At 36.7% G+C, this 17708-nt stretch overlaps 1 protein-coding gene across 6 annotated transcripts in view; it reads right to left on the bottom strand.

The window, feature by feature from the left end:
• CDKL2 (cyclin dependent kinase like 2) overlaps positions 1–17708 on the bottom strand; it is an 80259-nt gene that overhangs the window by 43245 nt on the left and 19306 nt on the right. For 4 of the 6 annotated variants that reach the window (XM_056803338.1, XM_001375511.4, XM_007495680.3 and 1 more), the window contains exons 2-5: positions 15111–15304; positions 6239–6433; positions 4614–4792; positions 954–1066 (exon numbers count right to left, since the gene is read on the bottom strand). In XM_056803338.1, coding sequence (XP_056659316.1) covers positions 954–1066; positions 4614–4792; positions 6239–6433; positions 15111–15278 — 655 coding nt within the window. In that variant the 5' untranslated portion in view covers positions 15279–15304. Of the gene's footprint in view, positions 1–953; positions 1067–4613; positions 4793–6238; positions 6434–15110; positions 15305–15560; positions 17416–17708 lie in introns of those variants that run through there. The other 2 variants (XM_007495681.3, XM_056803339.1) reach the window with 2 other exon arrangements.

Here is a 17708-nt window from a genome sequence, read left to right as displayed (position 1 = left end):
CTAGTGGTGGTTTTCTGGACCAAAAGGTATAGAGTTTTAGCCTTTTGAGCATAGTTCTCAATTGTTCTCCACAATGATTGGATCAATGCACAGCTCCACCAACAGTGTATTCGTGGCCCAATTTTCCCAAATTTCCCCCCTCATTTGTCATTTTCCTTTTCTGTCATATTAGCCAATCTGATAGATGTGAGGTGGAACTTCAAAGTTCTTTTAATTTTCATTTTTCTGAAGTAATTTGGAACATTTCTATATGATTATAGATAGCTTTAATTTCTTCACCTGAAAACTGCCTATTAATATTTTTTGACATTTATCAACTGAGGAATGACCTGTAGTTTTATAGATTTAACATAGTTCTCTATATTTTGAGAAATCAGGCTTTCATCAGAAATACTTCATGTAAATATTTTCCTCCCAGCTTTCTGCTTTCCTTCTAATCTTGGTTGCATTCATTTTGTTTACGCAAAAATTTAATTTAATGTAATTTAAAATAGGGGAGGAACCTCTGACAAAAGTCTAATTACTCATATTTATAAAGAGCTAAACCAATTGTACAAAAAATCAAGCCATTCTCCAACTGATAAATAGGCAAGGGACATTAATAGGCAATTTTCAGTTAAAGAAATCAAAACTATTAATAAGCACATGAAAAAGTGTTCTAAATCTCTTATAATCAGAGAAATGCAAATCAAAACATCTCTGAGCTATCACCTCACACCTAGCAGATTGGCTAACATGATAGCAAAGGAAAGTAAAGAATGCTGGAGGGGATGTGGCAAAGTCCAGACATTAATGCATTGCTGGTGGAGTTATGAATTGATCCAACCATTCTGGAGGGCAATTTGGAACTATGTCAAGCTGATCAAAATCAATCTGGAAAAAATATTGGTCATTGACAAAACTCAGCTTTCATAACCCATCTCCAGTAAAATGTAAAATGCAGAAAGTCTTACCCAAACATTTCACAATATGATACAGCTGATCAATATCAGAATCCCCAGGAAAAAGGGGTTGCCCCATGAACATTTCAATCAACAAACAACCAATGGCCCATATATCAACAGCCCTGAAAGAAATGGAAAAATATGGTGTAAGACATCCTATCCTGGTATCTATTAATTAATCACTGCAATTTAACCTGTTCTACCTCTTATTTTGTACTCTTAGTGCTTAGAATAATATTTAAATATGTCAAATTGCTCATCAAAATCATATTCTATCCAAACTCCACTTAATTCAGAGGTTAAACTTCTGGCAACTTTAACAAACTGAATATTCCAAAGTCAGAACCAAATAAAAAAAGGCCTCTGAGCCCCAAAACATGTCACAATCTCCATTGATTTTATTTTATATAAGAATACCTTTTATATGAGACTAGAGAGCCAGGCCTTGAGACAGGAGGTTCTAGATTCAAATCTGGCCTCAGATACTTCCCAGCTATGTGACCCTGGGCAAGTCACTTAACCCCATTGCCTAGCCCTTACCATTCTTCTGCCTGGGAACCAATACACAGTATTGATTTCAACATGGAAGGTAAGGGTTTTTATTAAAAAAAAAAAAAGAATATCTATTTCTTACATGGCATATAATTCTACCTCTAGCACAAGTATTCTTAACTTGGGGTCCATAGCCTCCCATATGGTCAGTGAAGAGAGATCAAGGGACTCCGAGAACTTGAATGGGAAAAAATTACATATTCAATTTCACAATATTTAACTGAAATTTACCATGTTTCCTTTTATATAAAAAGTTTATTATCACCCAGGAATTAGAGATTAAGAACCTCTACTCTAACAATAAGTTATTAAAAGCAGAGAAGGACCCATCACAGTATTGGAGAAAAAACTAAAAGGGTATGAAGTATAAAAAGTAGACATAAAAATTCCATCAAAAATGGTTAAAATGAAAATATGTTGATGCCTACTAGGAGTATCATTTGTTAACCTAGAAAAAGTAGTTTATGTGAAATCTCTTTGCAAATAATACTAGAAAATTGAGAGCTTTTTTATAACTTGGAATTACATTTTCCCTAGTTATCTTGAGAAATATCTGTGATCATAACTTTATTATCTTATAACTAAGGATAATTCCATGAGCATGGTCAGGGGAACTCCCTTAAAATCATCAGGCCTAGTCCCTGCAGGAGCTTCTCCCATGGAGAAAGCTTGGGGGAGTAAGGGACTTGGCTAACATATGCATTCTAGCTTTCTGCTGAGGGGCATATCCAGCCAGAGCTCATAATTGTGGGAAACTATCTAAAATACAACTGGATGTTGAGCCATGAGGTGTCACTTACCCAGGAGACTAAGAAGTCTCCTTAACTTAACAAGTCTATTAACCCCAAATGCCTCGCCCTTACCATTCTGCCTTGGAGACCATTCTTTTATCAATTCTAGGACAGAAGGTAAAGTGTTTTGTTTTGTTTTGTTTTGTTTTTAAGGGAAATTTATGCTCTGAGGTAGGGGAGAAATAAACTAGAAAGCCCAAGAAAAGGCTGATCCCTTCCCATAAGGGTCAGCACATGAACCCAGTCAAGGGACCTCAGTCTCCTGCCTCCCCACATTCATAGGCTAGAAATTTTCTTAAAAACAAAGTTTGGAAACAATTTGCATCTAGGATCTTCCCAAAATAGATTGTGTCCCTTTAAAATTTAATAAATGTACAAAGTAGATTAGATATTGGACAATCATTAATTACTCTATCACAAAGGAAATGCTTAAAATAGGAAAGGCTCATAATCTGTGCACTGACCAGTATTTCAAATATAATACGTCAGTCACCTCTCTCTCTTAATGTACTCTTCAGGAAGACTGCTACTTAATCTAACAGGCATTTGAAATTCATTTCACACCTTACTACTAAACTAGGTAAAGTAGAGAGACTGAAAGTAAATGGAAGGGAAAAAGAAAAATGTTTACCCTCTCTAAGGGAAAATCTAGTCCCAGAGTGAAAGAAACTCTCCCAATAGGGAGTAGGGACCTGAGGTGGACTGAAAATTATTTCTTGACCCTTTAAGGAAGAAAACAAACTATCCTGGGTGAAAATTCTTCCATGGGTCCTTCTAATAGCCAACTTTTCTCCAACAGATCCTTGTTAATGCATAGAGCAATTAGGATAGAGGTCCAGAAAAAATCTCTCCAGTGGTCCAGAAAAATATAGGGTACCCAATTTTTCTCTAGTGGATCTCTGTAAAAGCATAGGGCATTCAAAACAGAGAGACAAATTAATTTGACAAAAGACTGACTGGTTTAAAAGAAATCAAACAAATTCAGAAGAGTCCCTTACACATGGGGCTCTCAAAGAGGAATTAACCAGTTAGGACTGATTGGAATCAGTCCCTCAGACTGATCCCCCACGTTCAAGATTCATGGTTCTGACTGAACCTGGAATTAGAGCTCCTTGATGAAAAGAGAATGTCCCTAGCCCTTACCATCAGGAGGTCTTACACACACAAAAAAAATTAAAAATTGTAGGATTTGACAAGATGTTTAATTGATATTTCACTATATATAAAAAGAGGTTAGCATTATTAATCTTCCTCACAAATTACTTTTACAAATAATTCACTAAAATAATTTTAATTGCTTAATGATAAGGTGGCAAAATGCAAATACATCATTTTTAGTGTTTTTTCCTTACTGTAAGAACGATATTAGAAAATAAGTATTGTTTTATTAGTTTAGAGATAAGAAGTAGAGTGGCTGGCTTGAGAAAGAATTGGAGTTTGAAGCAGAGCTGAGAAAGCATGTTAATTTCAAATGTTGACAGTTATAACCATTTTTCTGTGTCAATTACTCTCTCTGGCAGTTGAGAGTTGGTCTCTGACAGTTGGCAGAGACACACTCAAAGACTCTCTCTCAGGACTGGAGGAGGGAACATCTTTGCGTCTCTTTCTGTCTGAGAGAAAGCCCTGAAGGAGCTTAGTGTTTTCTTTTTCCAACTTGGAAAACACTATTGACTATCTATTTCATTCTTCATAAATTGTTTTAACTCTGAGAAGACCAAAGAAAGATCTGGTCTTTGGTTTGGACTCACAGACTCAGAGTCCTAACATGATTCTTGTTGAGACTCAACCAGTTAGCCTTTGTTATTTTATAACTATAAGGCAAAATTAAGAATTATAAGGATAATGGTGGTAGTTTTATTTAGTATAGTTTACATTTAGGTTAGTCAAATCAGGGAGGATTAATGTAGCCTGTAAAACACAGGAGAAGTGGTTCCTTGAGGAACCAGGGAGTTTATTTGGTGGATTTAGAATCCCTTTGAATTAGAAATACTATTTGTCCTTGTATATTTCAAAAAATATTTTATTTTTTTATAATTAGAATCTCTTTAGTGTCCTTGCACCTAGCCCTGAAGGGAAGTTCATATTTGAGGTTCACTTCACTTTATCGCTGAAGATACTTTTGATTACATCTATCAAACGTATCTGAACAGTTTTGAACCTGTATTGGTGAGTTTTCCTATCTATTTTTTTATAACTCGCCAATTATTATTTTTACATTACCCTCAGTAAAAATGTCTTTTTAGTGCTTGGAAGATAATTTATTGGATTAGACACTTTCCCCAGAAGAGGAGGTAAAAATATCCCCAGGTACTTCATGATTTCTTACTTGCCATACTTTATGTCTCCAACCAAAAGCTCTGGGGCTCTGTACCATCGAGTAGCCACATAATCAGTATACACTTCCCCAGGAGCTCCCAACATGCGAGCAAATCCAAAGTCACACAGCTTTACCACTCCAGACCGGGAGATCAGGATGTTCTCTGGCTTTATATCTCTGTGGATAATCTAAGTCAGAAAGCACAAAATGAAAAAAATCAAGGTCATGTTTGGGCATCAAATCAATGTGTTCACAGAGAGCCTGCTCATATATAATTCCATGTCCTCAGCATCAAGATGAAATACATGCAGGTGTGGCTCCATGTGAAACAAGAAATATGATGGATTCAGAGAAACATGAGGAAATTTGTATGAATTGATGTATAATAGTGAACAGAATCTATACAATAACTAAAATAATATAAAACAAAAGGACTTTGGAAGACTTGGAAATTCAATCAAGGCAGTGGTCAGTTATGAATTAGGAATATATATTAAATTGCAAACTTGTGACATTTTTTAAAAAAGAATATGTTACACTGAATATGATAAGAGCAAAACTATTCTCCTTGTAGGTCCCCTTCTAAATGTCCTTTGGTCTCTTTTGTGTATTTTTTTTAAATGCTTTTTAAATTTTTTAAATTTTTATATTTCTTTTCTTTATATCACTATTACACCCACCAATCCGCCATTCCCCCAAGTAGAACTACTCCCATGTAACAAATAAGTATAATGTGGTAAAGCCAATCAACATATTGGCTCTATCTGAAAATATTTGTCCCATACACATCTCTAGTCAATTACTTTTCTACCAGTAGGGAGGACGCATGCGATGTCATCAGTTTTCCCACTGTTACACATAATGCCTGGCACAAGGGAAGTGCTTTTAAAATGCTAGCTGACTGGATGATTTAGAGTAAAGAGTTGAAAAGGATACCTAGGGAAGATGATATTGAGGTGGTGAGCCTGGGTAACTGAAGGAAGATAACAGTAACAGGGAAGTGCAGAAAAGGGAAGAATTTGGAAGAAAAGAGGAGTTCAGTTTTGGACATGTTATGGGGCACTCAATGTAGTCCTGCTCATCTTATGCCCCTAAAGTCACTGAACTTCTCTCTGTTCCCCATAAATAACATTCTATCTACTACTTTCACATTGGTCTGGACCACATCTCTCTTTTCCTCCTTTTCACAGTCTTTCCTCCCTTAAGATTCAACTCAAGCACTATTTTCTACCAGAAGTCTCCTGTGATCCTCCAATAGCTAATGTCTTCCCTCTCAAACTACCTTGAATTAATATCTGTATCTTAATAACTTTACACACACACACACACACACACACACACACACACACACACACACACACACACATTTTATCATTCTTTTTTCTCCCTCAGAATTTAAATTCATCGTGAATAGGGGTTGTTTTTTTTTTTCCTGTATCCTAAGCACCTAACTAGCACAAAATTTGGCATATGGTGGCACTTGGGGGAATACTTGTCAATTGGTTGGCTGGTGATTTCTCAAGTTCATATAGCCAGAGACATGGCAGAGATGGGGTTCAAATCTAGATTCTCTAATGTCGAATCCAATTCTCTTTCCACCCAACCATGTGGCACCCTTTAAATTCAATACTTACATTGTGATTGTGACAAAATTCAATTCCTTTAATAATCTGATACAAATACTTTTGAACTCTTTGGTATTCCAGGCCTTGTGGAAAGAGGTCTAAATCATCAAGCATAGTGTGGTCCACAAATTCAAATACCAAGTACCATCGTTTCTTTTTCTTACACACTTCCAGAAGATTCACCAAATTCTCATGCCTCAATTGCTGTTAAATTAAAAAAAAAAGTAATAAATTTTCCATAAAGTCAAATTACAGTCATATAGAGAAAATGCAAAAAGGATAATACACAAGAAAGCCTGTATCTTCCCTTCAGCCAAGAATCCAATGACTTCCCTCTCATTCCAGACTTTTTAGGTATATTGTCCCTGGGCTCTGTCCTGGCCAAACCATATCTAGAGTATATATAAATTCTTAGCACTCTAGGAAGTGTATGAATAAACTGGAGAATGTTCAAATAAGTGGAGAGCAGGAAGATTGGTACAAAGAAATGAGGATGTTAATCTCAAAGAGATTAATTTCAGGGAAAGGTATAAAGGACCCTCAAGTGAAATAAAGAGACTATTCTACTTATATGCCGAGAGACAGCAGAACTAGAAGCAAGGCTGAGAAACTGTTGGATAGAAGGAAAAACCTCGAAACAATCAGACCTATCCCAAGGTGAAGAGTGCTATCACCTGGAGATGGCTGGTTCTGGTGGGAAAGTGTGAATTTTAGATTTACTCCACCCTGCTTAGTCTAGCAATCAGGAATGTATACACCCCTATTTAAGGATTAAGTGTTGACCTATAAAATACATGTGCTAGCAAAGTGACAAATAAGAAACAACTGATAGACCCCCTAGGCTGTCCTAAGTCAAACTTAAGTTACCATTGGTACATGTGAGACGCAGGAAGTGATGTAAAAAATAGTCTATATATTTCACGTCACTTCCTCTCTCAGGGCACTTTTTGTGGAGAGGTGGCTCTGGCTCTCTTTGGGTAACAGAGGAATTGAGCTCTGGGTCTCTCTCTCTCTCTCTCTCTCTCTCTCTCTCTCTCTCTCTCTCTCTCTCTCTCTCTCTCTCTCTCTCGGAGTTTGGCAGTGATGTTGCTCATGGTAGCGTGTTGGCATCTTGACGTGCCTGCAGTTCTTGTCCAGGTTTGGTAGTGAGTGTCCTTAGTGCGGTGACTGGGAGAAGCTCAGTAGCAGGAGTCAGATGAGGCATCTTCCCTGAGCTCTCTCAGAGTTTAGGCTGATTCCTTTTTTTCCCCCTTACTTTTCCTAAAACACCATCCTCCTAGGAGTCCCCTCATCTCGGAGGAGGCCTCGTGGCTGGAAGGTCTTGGAACTCCTCTTGGCTCAGGCTAGGCTGGAGAAATCTTATACCCTTTTCCCTCTCTCTTGTTCTGAATTCCTTCCCTCTATATTAATTAAACCACCATAAAATTCCCAAACTGACTTGAATATTTTTATTGGGATTTAGAAATTAAATCCCTGGAGACCAACTAAATTTATATTCAGTCTTACCCCTAAATTTACCCCTTGTCAGGGAGGGTTTTTTTTTTTAACCTTTCCTTCAGTAATTTTTTTTCTTATTTACATGTAAAAACAATTTTTAGCATTCTCTTTCTTTCCTTTTTTGTTTATAACCCTTATTTTCTGTCTTAAAATCTATATTAGGTATCAGTTCCAAGGTAGAAGAGCCATAAAGGATGGGCAACTGGAGTTAGGTGACTTGCCCTATGTCATACAGCTAGGAAGTGCCTGAGGTCATATTTGAATCCAGGACCTCCCATCTCCAGGTTGGGCTCTCTATCCACTGGGCCACATAGATGCCCCTGGCATTTGTTTTCTAACATTTTAAATTCCACATTCTTTCCCTCTCTCCTCTTCCACCCCCCCACCCCCCATCTGAAATAGTAAGTAATTTGCTGTTGGTTATACATGTGCTATCATACAAAACATTTTCATCATGTTATGGAAGAAGATATATTTTTAAAAGTGAAAATTGGTCTGCTTCAAACTGCATTCAGATGCTATTCATTCTTTCTTTGGAGATGGAAAGCATTTTTTATCTAAAAAGGATTCTTGATGGAGGAATTCCATGAGGACTGGAACGACCTCTAGGAATTGATGCAGAGTGAGAGGAGCAGAACGAGGAGAACATTGTACACAGAGACTGATACACTGTGGTACAATCGAATGTAATGGACTTCTCCATTAGTGGCAATGCAGTGATCCTGAACAACTTGGAGGGATCTATGAGAAAGAACACTATCCACATTCAGAGGAAACACTGTAGAAGTAAAAACACCGAAGGAAAACAACTGCTTGAATACATGCGTCGAAGGGATATGGTTGGGGATGTAGACTCTAAATCAGCATCCTAGCACAATCATCAACAACATGGAAATAGGTTCTGATCAAGGACACAAGTAATACCCAATGAAATTGCGCGTCAGCTGCAGGACGGGTGGGTGGAGTGGAGGGAAGGAAAAAAAGTGATTATTGTAACCAAAAAAATTAAATTTAATTTAAAAAAATAAAATAAAATGAAAAGGATTCTTGAGAGTGGCACTAAGAAAAGTTGGGTATCAAGGCTAAGGAATTCTAATTCTGTGACTGAGATTCCACACTGCTATTTCACTTTGAAATGAAAAAAGTTAATAATTCCTCTAAAAGAGACAGGAAAGGATCGTATCCTATTGGAAAAAGGATTTTCCCCCCCTTAGGAATGAGGGTGGCTAATGATCAACTTACACAAATATTTTATTCTGAGGTTGACTCTTACTCTCCAGGTCCCAGAGGGCAAAACAAGGAATAATGAGTGGAAGTTACATATGGGCAGTATAGGATTGATTTTTTTTAATGTCATAAAATCTGAAGTTTTCTAAAAATTAAATAGGTTTTAAGAGTGTTCTTCCCACACCAACCCCATACCTCTACTCCACTAGTATCTTCAAGCAAAGGCTGACTGATTTATCACAGGAAAATTCTTTAGAAAAAGAGTATACCAGGCAATAGCCACTATAATTGCTCATTTAATTTTGCTCTTTCCCCCACTAGATAGTTACTGTTGTTTAGATCCTGAATTTATGACATTCCAGTTCTAATCTGCAACTATCTTCAACAATTTACATTAATTTTTTAGATTCTCTTCCAAGTATTTCAGAGTTGAATTATTGGCAACTGGGAAAGATGGATTTGGAGTCAGAAAATTTGAATTAAACCACAAATACTGTGAGCCCTAGGTGATCTTGGGCAAGGGCCATAGCTTTTCTGAGTCTGTTTCCACTTCTGGGAGTTTAAGGAAGCCCAAAGAGATTATCTCAAAGCTTCCTTCCAACTCTAAATCATTGAGGCTATGATTTCATATTTTTAAGATAAATTCCTATCCCATGATATTCACTCTCCAACTATAGCTCTACTAGTTTTGAACTCTATGGAACAAGATGCCCCTGGTTTCCTTCCCCTGCACTGTCCCTCTGGCGTCTTTCCAGTTTCCTTTCCCAGGTTGAATTGTAAGCACCTTGAGGGCAAGAACTGTCTTTCTTATTTATATCCCTAGCACTTAACACAGTGCCTAGCACATAGTAGATGCTTAATAAATGTTTATTGAATTTACTTAATTGGAAGGAATGAGATGGATCCTTATCTCATCTTTATGGCATAGCATCTAAGTACTTAAAAGAGAAGTTAAACTGGAGAAACTGACAACAAAACTTTCATATTGGTAGCAATCTCAGCATAGCCTTCTCAAAACCATGCAAAGCTAACAAAAAGATAAATAAGAAAAAAAATGAACCTCAGCTGAGCCTGGCATCATCATAAAAAACTGTGAGATAGAGAGAGAGAGAGAGAGAGAGAGAGAGAGAGAGAGAGAGAGAGAGAGAGAGAGAGAGAGAGAGAGAGAGAGAGAGAAACCTCAGAAACATGCAGAAAAGCATAAATATTAAGCATATCCTTTCACACCTAAAACACAATTAAAAACTCATCATTAAGGGATTAAAGGATCTTATAAAAGATTTGAACTCAAATGGAGAGTACATATTACAGAAACAATAGCTAAGTTCATCAAAGAATGACAAAAACAATATACCAAAATTTTGAGAATGCACACCAAATTAGTCCTTGGGAAAAAATTTATACTGCTAAATATTTTCATCAACAAAAAAGAGAAAAATCAAAGAATTTGGCAAACAACTAAAGAAACTAGAAAAGCAACATCAAAAAGTTCCATCCACAAAAATAGCAACCCTAAAAATCAAAGGAAAGACAAAATTCAAAAAAATAAACTACTGAATTAATCGATCAAATTGGAGCTTGTTTTTAAAAACTAATAAGTTACACAAAATGTTACCTACCCAGATTTTAAAAAAATACATACTGCCAACATGAAAAAATGAAAAAGAATTCAAAACAAATTAAGAAATAAAAAATTATTAGAAACTTTTGTTCAAGTATATGCTAGTTTAAAAATAAACTTTAAAGAAATGGATATTTATTTAAACAAATTTTAATGCCCAGATTAACAGAAAGAAGAATTTATAAAAGTCAATCTCAAAAGAAAAAAAAATTGAAAAAGCTACAAACCAACCATTTAATAGTCATAGAACAATCCCAAGACTAGGTGAATTTACAAGTGAATTTTATCAAAAATTTAAAGAAAAATGAGAAAATAAGAGATATTGTTAAACTTCTTTTAGATAAATGATACTAAAAGAGAGGTCTGAAAAAGAAAATATGCAATATTTCTAATAAACATGTGAAAGTCAATAAGCAATAAAACATAAGGAAAGAAACTATAGGAACATATTTTTAAATATTAAAGTGACAAAATTGGATTTAGACTATAAATGCAGGATTGATTCAATATTAGCATAACTATAAACTTAAGAATTTATTTACTACAAAAACAATAAAATTCACATAATTCTTTTAATAGATATAAGAAAGGTATTTTTAAAAATATAACACTCATAGAAATCAAGGAATAGCATAAATTACCTTGATCTTAGCCTAAAAAGACTTCACATTTATTCTAAAGTCAGAACCTCTTACTAATTTGGGATCATGGGCAAGTGACTTAAATGAGCCTTGGCTTCCTCACTTGTAAATAAATATTTGCACAATTTACAAAGAAATCATGAAGCACTCTATTAAACATGAAGCACTATATAAATATGAGTTATTGCATCTTTCTCAAAGAATTACAATATCATAATAATAAAACATTAATATAACATTTTAAGGTTTGAACCCCACAAGTACAATAGGCCTCATTATTCCCACAGTAACTCTGAGAGGTTCAATTCAATGACAAGTCTTCCTGCTTCCAAGTCTAGTATTTTGGCCAATGCACCACAATGACTCATCAATATCCAATTGCTCCTTTTACAAATCATCCAAAAGAGAACACTCATTGAGTTCTCAAAATTTGAGTTTATTTGTTAAAGTTCCATTCAGAATTGCCTTTTCTTTTTCATGTTAAAATTCTAGGCCTCATATAAAAACTTCCTTGGTTGGAAGAGCTTTGGAGTTGCTTTTTAGTACTTTGGTAGCTGAAGAAAGCAAATTAAGATTAACAAATAAAGCCATTTCTTGTATTTCATTTAAGCCTGGAAGGTTCGCAACAAACTATATTTTTTAAAAAATCATGGAAGCAGCTGGGTAGCTCAGTGGACTGAGAGCCAGGCCTAGAGATGGGAGGTCCTAGGTTCAAATCTGGCCTCAGCCACTTCCTAGCTGTGTGACCCTGGGCAAGTCACTTGACCCCTATTGCCTAGCCCTTACCACTCTTGTGCCTTGGAACCAATACACAGTATTGACAAGATGGAAGGTAAGGGTTTATTAAAAGAAAAAAATCACATCTTTGGAAAATAATAAATGTTGGAGGGGAGGTGGCAAAATTGGGACACTAATACATTGCTGGTGGAGTTGTGAATTGATCCAACCATTCTGGAGGGCAATTTGGAACTATGCCCAAAGGGCTTTAAAAGAATGCCTGTCCTTTGATCCAGCAATAACGCTATTAGGTTATCCCAAAAAGAAAAAAAAATGGGGATGGACCTGTTTATACAAAAATATTTATAGCTGTGCTTTTTGTGGTAGCAAAAAATTAGAAGCTGAGGGGACATCCCTCAATTGGGAAATGGCTAAACAAATTGTGGTATATGATGGTAATGAAATACTATTGTGCTATAAGAAAATGATAAAATAGTATAGAAACAGGAGAACATTATACACAATACACTGAAATATTGTGGAATGATCAAATGTACTAACAGCAAGACAATGAACCAGGACAATTCTAAGGGACATATGAAAAGAATGCCATCCACATCTCGAGAAAGAACTGTTGGAGTAGAAATGCAGAAGAAAACATGATTTATCACTTGTTTATTTGGATATATGATTTGGGGGTTTTTAAAAACTCCAGTAAAAGATTAGAGTAGTAAAAATACTCTACAGTAAAAAGTACTCTACAGTAAAAGATTACTCTAGGGGCAGCTGGGTAGCTCATTGGATTGAGAGCCAGGCCTAGAGACAGGAGGTCCTAGGTTCAAATTTGGCCTCAGACACTTCCCAGCTGTGTGACCCTGGGCAAGTCACTTGACCCCCATTGCCTAGCCCTTACCACTCCTTCTGTCTTGGAGCCAATACGCAGTATTGACTCCAAGACGGAAGGTAAGGGTTTAAAAAAAAAAGATTACTGTATTACAAAAATTAACAATGGAAACAGATTTTGAGTGACAATTCAAGTAAATCCCAGTGGAATTGCTTGTTACCTACAGGAGAGGGAGGAAGACAACATGAATCATGTAACCCTGAAAAACTTTTGTGTAGATTTGTTACTGCAATAAAAGAAAGAAAATTTAAAAAATAAAAAGCAAAAAAAATCCACTTCTTTCCAATTGTCTGCAGATAATGAAATCAGGAACCCACTAGCCAACCAGCTCTTTTTAAGATGAGTAAAGAGGCCCAGGGATTTAAATGACTTCTTGAAAGTCACATAAGTAATTATCAGACCAAATTTTAACCCAGCACCAATGCTCTTCCCACTCTCTTATGATCTTTCTTTCTTATGCTTACCTATTGTGTCACATTTAACGTGCATTAGCTTCTTGACAATGTGTCACACACAAAAAAAGGAAATGAAAAGCAATGATCATATTTCTCTTCCAAAGTCATCTCATTTTATTATTTTAAAATCAAAATCAAAGTTTATCTACAAACCAAGTGGGGAAAATCTGCACATATTGTGGTATACAGATACAAATTAATATGCCATAAGAAGAAACAAATACAAGGAATTCAAGGGGGAAAAATGGGGAAATCTGCAGGCAGTTAAAAAGGGCAAAGAAAGTAGAACCAGTATAACAATCTCTTATACAAGGTGAATGAAAACAACACTAGAAGGCAGCTAAATCCAGATGCAACAACCAATACTGGGTTTTGAGAGTTGCTGATCAAAGAGGCGTCCTTACTGTCAACAAGCAAAGGACTATGAATTTAGTGCATACTCTGGTTTGGTCTATTTCTGTTACTCAGTTTTGCTTAACTATTTTTTTCTATTTTAAAGGGGAGAGCATATATTAGGAAATAATTGGCATCAATAAAACTTTTTAAATCAAGATTCAGATTTTTATTACAGATTGATACAATCTCTTGCACAGGCAAAAAACAACCAAGAGTGGGTTTTTTGGCAGAATAGGATAGTAAATGCCCTCCATGCTACTAGAACAAATCTTAATCTTAAACACAAACACGCACACCCTATTTAGAGCAAGTCAATGTTTAACCACAATCTCTCACAGCTGCATTAAACATTAGGAGGACTTTCTTTTATAAGGGTAATGAAACACTAGAATGAGTTATAGGTAGAAAAAAAGAATTCAGAGAAGGATTAAGTCAGCCTTGTAAAAATAAAAAAATACAACAAATATTTATGAAGGAAGACTCGTTTTCCCTTGCAAGATGATCTTTAGTTTCTAATTAATTTGCCATCATTATTAACATATGTCCCTTTGGAATTCTGTAGTCAAATAATTTTAAAGTTTCATTTCCTTCTGATCTATGCTCCTCTCTCCCAAAAAAGCAACTGACTTTGCCCAAATCCCAACATAAGGCACCATGGAAGAGGGATGGAGCCCAGGAAGATAGAATTATCAGCTGATCCAATGTCCAAAAGAATTCAGTCTGAAAAAAAAAATTGGGGAACTGGCTCACTTAGTTTAGTTTTATTTCATCTAGAAATATTGCTTTTTTTGAATTTAATTTGAAAAACTGAAATGGTTTTAAAGGCCCAACTTACATGTCTTTTTCTAATTTCACTTATAAAAACTATTACCCAATATATTAATTCTACTTTATCAAGACAAAAATACCTTTCATAAATCTGTTTTAAAAGACATTTTAAATTTTTGACTATTTTTATGATTTTAAATACAAAATATAAACAAACACCAAAAGCACAAGCAAGTTGCTACGTTTTCCTTTTCTAATAACCTAAGAGGTGACACCAAAAATTTTTAACTATCAAAGGTTCAAACTAAAGGTATTTGTAAATTTTCTCTATCCTTTTCCTCCAGTGAAAATCCTAAATTTCACAGCTTGCCCAAAGATTGGTATTACCAAACAGTGATTACCTGTTCCATATTCTATCTCCTTCTTGTGCTTACAATTATAAAAAAAATTTTAATTCAATAAACTGTATCATATTAATACAAGGCATTTAGACACTACTTTTTTTGTGAAACTAAAAATTTACTTGATCTTACTGCAAACACATGGATTGCTACAAACAAGAAAAGTATTTTCTAAAAAGTAGTCTTTATTATTAAGTCTTTATCAATAAACATCTCTTACCTCTACTTCTGTATTAACAGACATATTCACTAACCTTCAATAACTTGATTTCTCGGGTGGCAATTTTTTTAATTGTTTTATCATCTTCACTCTCCAGGAATTTCTTGACGGCCACAATTCTTCCGTTGGCTTTATTCCTACACTTCATCACTGCTCCATAGCTCCCCTCACCAACCAGTCCTAGGCGCTCATATTTCTCCATTTTAAAGTAACAAAATCAATCTTGCTCTGAAAACCAGAATTCAAAGTTAACAGTATCTGGCACATTCATTTTCATGAGCCTACCTGCTAATGATCTGTGACCAGCTTTTAGAGTCTCTTTCATGAGTGCTGTCTCCTCCCACCCAGTGGAATTTTACCCAAAGAACAGTCTGTGGAAGCATATTCCTCCCTAATCATGCAGTTCACCTGTCTGTCTGTCTGTCTGTCTCAGTCTCTTTCTCTCTCTCAGACATTTGCCAGGGACCTCTAATTTAACCCCTACCTGAAGAGGAATAATCCCTTCTACACAACACCCAATCGAGTGGACATCCAGCCTTGCTTGAAGACCTGCAGTGAAAAACTTTTCCTTCTGTTAGGGAGGGGCTGAAATCACCTCATTCTGGCTCTGGTGCCAAGACTAGGTGAGAACATTTGTTGATTGAATCAAACCATCAGAACAGACTGTTAATAGTCTGGTAAACCTTTCTGGGGATAAGGGAGTAATGTTCCCTATGGAGCATTTATGGAGTCATGCTTTAAGAGATGAGAGATGCCTAGACAGTCACTGGCTCTTACAGGTATCTAGGAAAGGTGAATCCAGGCTGAAGAAAGTATTTCTAAAAAGGTCACAGCCCTACTCCCCAATTTCCCCTCTGATTGCCTGACCTTTAACTTACCCTTCTATTAGCCAAATGTTTCCAGGAAACACCAGTAAATTTGCCTCAATAACAGATTGACTAGGGGTTTACCAGAGATAGATATAAATGTAAAGATTAAGCAGAGAATTCAGCCTCTGCCATGGTGTTAGGATTGTGGCTGAAATCAGAACTTTCCAACTAAAATAAACTCCTTAAAGCTGAAGAGGAAGCCAAGTGGAATTAGGTGTCATATTGCTGCCTAGGCCTAATACCTTATCTTTCTGAAACTCCACCAGTTGCTGCTTCTCATTATGCCTTAGTAACCAAACAGAATGCAGCTAATTCTTAATCCATACACCAATTCTTCTAATATTTGAAGATACATATCATACCCCCAATAAGGCTTCTCTTCTTTTCTACAGGTCACACATGGTTTCCTTCAACTCATCCTCCTAGAGAACCTTAACTACATCTCCTTCTCACCTTGTCCTTTCTAGACAGAACAGAACAAAAAGAACAAAGAACAAAAAGGACAGATTCAAGTCTCTCCAAGCCACAGCGCAGTGTGAGATCAGGAAGATGCAAGACTGATGGTGGGAAAAAAAGGCAGAAGAAATCCAGCGCTTTGCTGATACGAAAAACTACAAACATTTTTTCAGTGCCCTCAAGATTGTCTATGGGCCATTAAAACCCACCACCACTCCCTTGCTATCCTCTGACGGTGACACTCTCATAAAAGATAAAAAAGGCATCAGCAACAGGTGGAAAGAACACTTCAGTCAGCTTCTCAACCAACCCTCTTCAGTCAACCAAAGTGCCCTTGACCAGATCCCCAAAACCGCACCATTGAACAACTTGACGTCCCTCCTTCAATAGAAGAAGTCCAAAAAGCCATTAAACAAATGAGTGCAGGCAAGGCACCCAGTAAAGATGGGATTCCAACCGAGGTGTCCAAGGCCTTAAATGGAAAGGCTCTCCAGGCATTCCACATAGTGCTGACCAGCATATGGGAGGAGGAAGACATGCCCTCAGAACTCAGAGATGCCTCCATCATAGCCCTATAAAAGAACAAAGGCTCACAAGCAGCCTGTGACAACTACAGAGGCATCTCACTACTCTCCACTGTCGGAAAGATCCTAGCCCATGTTATACTCAACAGACTCCTGTCATCTGTTTCAGAGCAGAACCTGCCTGAATCACAATGTGGCTTCCAACCAGATCGCAGCACCATCGACATGGTCTTCACGGTGAGGCAAATGCAGGAAAAATGCCTTGAGTAGAACCTGAGTCTCTACGTTGTCTTCATAGACCTGACAAAGGCGTTCGACACAGTGAGCAGGGACGCATTGTGGGTGATCCTCAGCAAGCTCGTTTGCCCAGCAAAATTCATCAAACTGATCCAGCTCTTTCATGTCGACATAACAGGGGAAGTCCTATCTGGTGGAGAGACTTCCGATCGCTTCAACATCTCCAATGGCGTGAAACAAGGATGTGTCCTCGCTCCGGTACTATTCAACCTATTTTTCACCCAAGTATTACGACATGCTGTGATGGATCTAGACCTGGGCGTCTACATCAAATACCAACTGGATGGCTCACTATTTGACCTTCGCCGCCTGACTGCAAAAACAAAGACAACAGAGAGACTCATCCTGGAAGCTCTCTTTGCAGATGACTGTGCTCTCATGGCCCACCAAGAAAATCATCTCCAAACCATTGTGGACAGGTTCTCCACCGCAACAAAACTGTTTGGCCTGACTATCAGCCTCAGCAAAACAGAGGTGCTGTTCCAA

The sequence above is a fragment of the Monodelphis domestica genome, chromosome 6, assembly GCF_027887165.1.
Source record: "Monodelphis domestica isolate mMonDom1 chromosome 6, mMonDom1.pri, whole genome shotgun sequence".
Lineage (NCBI taxonomy): Eukaryota > Metazoa > Chordata > Mammalia > Didelphimorphia > Didelphidae > Monodelphis > Monodelphis domestica.
The sequence above is the reverse complement of the archived record's forward strand: the minus strand, read 5'-3'. Positions and strand labels throughout refer to the sequence as shown.